The sequence below is a fragment of the Grammomys surdaster genome, unplaced genomic scaffold (genome assembly GCF_004785775.1).
Source record: "Grammomys surdaster isolate TR1022 unplaced genomic scaffold, NIH_TR_1.0 125157, whole genome shotgun sequence".
NCBI lineage: Eukaryota > Metazoa > Chordata > Mammalia > Rodentia > Muridae > Grammomys > Grammomys surdaster.
In genome coordinates, this window is record NW_021620051.1 from 34178 (window position 1) to 41084 (window position 6907).

General features: G+C 43.9%; 1 protein-coding gene across 1 annotated transcript; it reads left to right on the forward strand.

The window, feature by feature from the left end:
* Positions 1 to 1908: 1908 nt before the first annotated feature.
* On the forward strand, positions 1909 to 6775 carry LOC114637067 (NFU1 iron-sulfur cluster scaffold homolog, mitochondrial-like; the record flags this gene model as incomplete). The annotated part of the gene is made up of 3 exons (XM_028785204.1): positions 1909 to 2009; positions 3990 to 4096; positions 6570 to 6775. Coding segments are annotated over exons 1-3 (414 nt in total), but the record flags the coding sequence as incomplete, so codon positions are not given.
* Positions 6776 to 6907: the final 132 nt, after the last annotated feature.

Here is a 6907-nt window from a genome sequence, read left to right on the forward strand (position 1 = left end):
AGGCACCATTCTCAAGGGAGTCAGTCCTCTCAGGAGAAGCATGGATTCTAGGGCCTGAAGTAGACACAGGATGACCAGAGAAACATCTTCCACTAGTGCCAAACAGTAACAAAGCAGGACCCAAAATCTACACTGGAAGAACTTTTGAGTTTAATGCTAGAATCACTTGAGTAGTAAAATACATGTCACGCATTGTAGATACTAAATATAAATATCAATGTTCTTGCAGGGCATGGTGTCCATTTTTCCCAGCACTAGGGAGGCAGAGGCAGGTGGATTTCTGGAACAGGAGGATCAAGTTGGGAGGGAATACAGAGAGAGAGGTAAAATTAAGGGCTATTTGAACTTGTATGGAAACATAATACAGTAGAAGCTTCCTAAAATAGATGAAGGCAATCTAAATGACATCACCAAATAATGGGAAAGACAGAGTCCCAGCTGAATATCTCCTGTCACCAAATAGTTTCCAGTATCCAAAATGGGCTACATCTAATTGAATTTTTGGCCAAAGGGGTCCCATAGGAACCCACAAACAACTCAGGCTGTTGCCAAGACCATAGGATAGAATGTTCTCCACACACTGATGGGAAGGCCCTACTGCTGAAGACAATATCCACACAACTCATTGAACATGGAGAAGTTAAGTCCATGCCCACCTAGAGCCTTCATCCCTACATCCTGGCATCTTTGGTACAGGAAGATACTCTGCATGCTACCAAATGAGAAATGTAAGTACCAACCTAGCCACAAACCCTTTGATCTACAATGATGTCCTGTCTGCAAAATATGTTAGTGCAATGCTGGCATGAAGCTTGTGGGAGTGACCAGCCAGTATCTGACTTGACTGAAGGCCCACTCCAGGAGACCAAGCTGATGCCTGACAGTGTTTGGGTAACTAAGAATCTGAGGCTAGATATGCAAGGGACCTAGGGTAAAACCAAGAACTACTCCTAAAAGAATGTAGCAATAAAAATGACCCTAAATATTCCACTAACTGCTAAACAATATGCAGAGAGTGACAGACCTTGAAACACTTCAGCCCTAAATAGCTCTCTCCATCAACTCTTTCCCCTCAGGGCTCAAGGAACCTGAAAGGCAGAAAGGATATAAGAGCCAGAGGAGATGAGGACGCCAAGGAAGCCAAGGAAACAAGGTGGGCCCAGCATCAGATGGGGTCAGTTCCAGAGCTGAAAGAAGAAAGCAGGCATATGTCTGTTTCTAAGCCATCTCAAGTTGATAACTCCTTGCAAATGAAAATCTAGTTTTCTCCAAGGGAATCTCACTGGGGAGGCAAACTATTCCTAAGTGTAGGCCACATGTCCAGCTGTAAAATGGCCAACCAACTCAGTGGCATCTTTTGAAGGTCCCTTGTCTCATAATGCTAAGCCAGGACTTTTGTGTATTTATTTAATTACACGTTTTTGTTTGTATTGCATTGTTTTTGTTTTTTATATTATTTATACACATATTTAAAATTTTTTTTCTCTATCCCTCCTTTCATCTCTTCCTCCCTGCTTTTGCCCTGTAGGTCCCTTGCATATATATGATGTCTTCTAGTTTTGTATTTTCATGGGATTCTTGAGTATGTGAACAAGTGTGTCTCTGCATTTATACGTATTTCTTGTGCCTTTTCTTGGGCTCTTTTCCTTATGTTTGTTTCGTCCTATTCTGATGTGTTAGTTTTTGTATATCCTATCATATCAGAAAGGGGGTGAATTCTGAGGGGAGGTTTGGGAAAACTTGGGGAAGGAGAGGGAAGGGAAACTATAATCTGGATATATTATGTGAGAAAAAAAATCTACTTTTAGTAAAAGGAGGGGGGAAGGTCACCTGCAGCACCACCCTCAACCTGTAGGGAACAGGCTTCCCCTGATCGCCCTCTCTGCAGGGCCCGAGTCTGCGTCGGACATGAAGGAGGCGGGTCCGCGCAAGCGCACTGGCTCGGAAGTGATGGCGGCGGCCGAGCGGGCGTGGGGAGCAGCGGTCGGTGTAGCCCGGCTGTGCAGGCGGTAGGTATCGGCTCCCGGGCCAGCAAATCCCTGTCGTCTTCTCACGGGGCGGGAGCTGGCGTCTGACAGAGTCTTGCCCTGGTTCCAAAGCCCGAGGCCAGCCACCTTCCACGGACGTCCCTTGTAAATCCCTTGGGGATGTGGCTCTGAATGGAAGAGCGGTCCCCGGGTCGGTCACGTCGTTCCCTTTCCCGGGAGGTCACGGCTCGGAGGGAAGCGACTCGAGGGAATCCACTGCCTAGGCCTGTGCGAGTCCTGTTCCTCTTCTAGAGCTACTCCTGCAGATATCTGTCAGACCCGCGTGTGACTCCTGTAGAAAGGGGCCTGACAGAATGCTGATGGCTACCTTGAAGTTTCAAATGCATTTCATCAGGCGGACATGGGAAACCCACACCTGTCATCTCAGTACTTGAGAGGTGAAGACCAGGAGTTCAAGACCAGCCTGGACTATTTATGAGACCACACCCTGCTCCCCCATTTTAAAACTCCTAAATGCATCTCATAAAAATAGATTAACAGAAGGATTTTGTGGGTTGCCCCTTCCCACCCGTTTTCGATGACTTTAGTTAACTTTACTCAGGATCGTTTAGACTTCAAACCTTCCTGCTAGGGGTTTGAAGTGCTATCCACACTTGCTGGTTTTTCCCAGGGTTGAAGGAACAGTAGTACTGGAATATTAGGGTGTTTCCAAATCCTGGAGTATTCACTCCATTCATTTAAAAGGTAGTTACTATGTAGTTGGCTGCTCTTGGCAATCATGTGTGTTCTGTTAGACTTTAGACTTTGAAATGTTGGAATGAAGCAAGTATCCTTTATCCTAGATATTTCATTAGAGTTTCTGACTTTAAATTTTGGGATATTTGAACATATCTGAGATACCATGGGGACAGAATCCATGTCTAAGCACAAAATTTGTTTCTTCATATGCACCTTACCCATCATGGAAATTGTATGCATTGTTTTTAGTGGATTTGGCAGGTCAGGTATGAGATGAGTTGAAGCTTATAACATTTCAGGGTTTTGCTTAGGGATGCTCATTTTTTACTATTTTTTTCTTCCCAAATCAGGGACTCTCAAACCAAGGGCTTTGCAAATTCTAGGCAAGCACTGTCCCATGAGCTGCACTCTCAGCCTTTCCTCCAGGAGACCAGTGGGCTAGTTCTCTCCAGGTGACAGCTGTGAGACAGACAAGGGAAAGCTTTTCTCATATATATATATTTCCCCCTTAGCTGTTTTCAGCCATGTGACTCTACTACCTAGTTTTTAAACTTCTAAAAGACAAAGTGAGCCAGGTGGTAGTGGCACACATCTTTAGTCCCAGCACTAGGCAGACAGAGGCAGGCAGATCTCTGTGAGTTATGTAGCCAGCCTGTTCTACAAGGGAGTTCCAGGAAAGCCAAGGCTACACAGAGAAACCCTGTCTCAAAAAACCACAAAAAGAAAACAAAAGGAAGGAAGGAAGAGGGAGTCCAAAGCGATCTGTGGCTAAGGCTCTCGGCCTGCGGATTTCAGTTGCTTTGTCGTAGGTTTCTGATTCTGATGCCTGGATGTTAGTGTATACTTCCAGTTACCAACCAAATGGGTTTCCATGTGGTTTTACCAAAGTTTTTATTTTACGCATAGCAGTGTTTTGCCTGAATTTATGTATGTGTGCCACATGCGTGCCCGATGCCCTTGGAACTGCAGTTGCAGATGATTCTGAACTACCATGAAGGTGCTGGGAGCCAAACCCAAACCTTCTACAAGAGCAATGAGTGCACTTAACTGTTGACCCATCCCTCCAAGGCCTTTATTATATACAAGAGAAATATAAATTGGTGTTAAAAGATCATCCCTCTTGCTGGGTGTGATGCTCATGTCTATGATTCCAGTACTAGGGGAGCAGAGGCAGAGTGTCACAGATGTTCATGAGGCTATCTGGGTTACAGAGAAAACAGATTCCATTCCTTACCACGTACTCTTTGTTTGTTTCAAATGTAGGTTCTGTCACGTGGTGGCTCCACACACCTGTAAGAAACAACCTCTGCATCAATATGTACAGAGATTTTTTCCACTTTTCCCGATTCGTGCACCCTTGTGTAACACAGGTACAGGGAGTGTTAATGCTCATAAAATACTACATTTTAAAGTCTTCTTTAACAAATTTAAAATGTATTTGTATGTGTGTGAGCGTGCCACACTGCATGTGTGGAGGTCAGAGGACAGCTTGCTTAAGCTGGATCTCTCCTACCGTGTGGGTTCTGGGGATTGCGGCGCTCAGGCCTTTGCCTTGGTAGCAAACGCTTTTACCCCCTGAGCCATCTCAACTGCCCAAGAATTTGTCAATGTTCCAAGCCTATTCAGAGGTTTAGAAAAAGGACCCAGTGATTTCCTGTCCATCCCCACCGCCTCCCTGTGGTACAACCGTACTTTACTATGATTAGTCAGAGGACAGTAGCTGTGAACTTGTGAAATCTCAGTGTCTTGTAAATACATTTTTAGATCATGAGTTGCTCAATAAATGATGTCTAAAATGAAATATTATAAGAAAGAAGTTCCAAGTGGGTTTGTGTTTGGGAGAATCATGCGTATTTGAAGGTACTGCTTTTTCTATTTCTATAGGAATAGCTGTCCAGCAGTGAATTCCTGCCTTTAATCAAACCTTCTAGCATCTGATTTGAATGTAACTTGAATGTGGTCGTTGCAGCATCGGGGAGCTTGGAGAGGGGTGGTGTGCATGGCTTGATGTGGTTGAGGATTAACCCTTCACCCCTGTTCTGGGGTGAGGTAGCCGGTGGCTAGGGGCATGACTTGACTCTGGAAGAAGTCTTTTCTGCAGTCTGGAGATGAGGAATGTTTCCTCAAATCACAAAACGCCTTGGATGTAAATACTGAGAACTCAGTAGGTCAGCCTACTTGAACTGGTTAACTTCTGTGGAAGTGCACTTTGTGGTGTTTCAGTCTTTGACAGTGACGTTCAGTTCTTGTCTGTGTTCTGCAGGAGCCGGTGCCTGCCCACTTAGGGACCTGTATAGTGTCACTCCCAAAGGGAAAATGTCTCACTTTGTCCTATCCTGCCCTAACTTGGGACACTTCCAGAAGTGTCTGGTTGGATGTTAGAGCTAGGAGCTGATTGAGTGTTAACTTTTGAGATTGTACTTTAATAACAATGTTTTGCCTTTCCCTTTCTTCTCTATAAACCCTCTATATACCTCTCCCCACTCTGCTTCAAATTCACGGCCCCCTTTTTTCAACAGGTGTTATAGTATGAATATGTGTATTTCATATATTCCTAAATATAACCTGTTAAGTTCATATAATGTTACTTGTTTGTATGTGGAGTTGTTTTTAAAATACCTAATTAAACTTAATTTAGAATATAATCGGAATGATTTGGTTGAATATCAATTCAGATTAGTCTTTGAGGCAGCTTATTTATGTTAAGAGAGAAAACCTGTGTGGTGATACCGTAGGTTTCTTAATTTTTCTCCCCCAGTGTAAATAGATTGTGTGGGCTGTTAGGTTTGTTTTTTTGTTGTTGTTTTGTTGTTGTTGTTTTGTTTTTAGAGGCTCTTGCTAACTGTCCTAGGCTGGCCTGGAGTCTGCTGCACACTGCTGAGACTGTGGTGAACTCGGGCTCCTCTTCCTCAGCCTCCAGCCAGCCCTGCAGGCCCTGGGCTACTATGTCTGCTGGATTCTAGCTTTCACATGAGATTTTGTTTTGACTTACACTTTCACCCTCGGGTATTTCTAAAACCCCCTTTTATGTAGATCCGGATTACCCAGTGTACTGAGTAGGGTAAAGACAGATTTAGTCCTTCAGATTCAGTGAGATGCCCAGTGAGTACTGTGATCTTAGTTACCAGGAAATTATTAAGACGATAAAATACTAAGCCAGGTTTAGTAGTACACACTTTCAATCCCAACACTCTGTGGGCAGAGGCAGGCAGATCACTATGAGTTTGAGGCCAACCTGGTCTACATAGTGAGTTCCAAGCCAGCCAAGACTAGATAGAAGACCCTGTCTCTAACAAAGAAACAAACAAACAAACCTACAGAAAATGACTGTTTCAGAATGGAAGGTAGTGACAGTCTTTGCTTTAAGTTTTATTTCAGTACTGTTCCCTGTAAAAGGAGACTTTCCTTGATTGGAGGCGGGGCATCTCAATGAAGTGCTTGACCTTCAGGTTCAAGCATTTTAACTTTTTCTAATCTCTCTGGTCAGCTTGGGAGATAAAGCTTGTGAGGTTGTTTTTCCCAGTGTTTCTTACTTCCATTTCTCTAAAAATTGAGCACTTCCGGGAGCTAGAGGGATCGCTCAGTGGTTAGAGCACTTGCTACTCTTGCAGAAGGGCTAGGTTTGATTCCTAGCATCCTTGTGGTAGCTTACAGCCATCCATGACTGCGTTCTAGAGGACCTGATGATGGTTACCTCAATGCTGCTGGCACCTGGTACACATACACAAATGCAGGCAAGACATTCAGACATATAAAATAAAAAATAAAAATCAATCTTTAAAATAAGGGCACTTCGCCGACCATAACTATTTTTCCTAGCATAACACGCTTTCTCTTTTTCAGTACGATTCATGTTTATTCAAACACAAGACACCCCAAATCCCAACAGCCTAAAGTTTATACCAGGAAAGCCGGTTCTTGAGACGAGGACCATGGACTTCCCCACACCAGCTGCGGCTTTCCGTTCCCCTCTGGCCAGGTACTGTTTCTGCTGGCTTTTACCAGGAAGCAAAGCAGCCCTCTGTGGTTTAGGCAGCCTTGCAGAGCTGGTACATTGTGTGGGCAGGGCTGGTTTTAGAAAAATTGAGTTGAAATTACAAAAGCTTTCTCCTTGGGAGTGTATTTGACAGTTCTGTAGCATGAATACTTAAATTTTTATTTTATTATTATTATATATATAT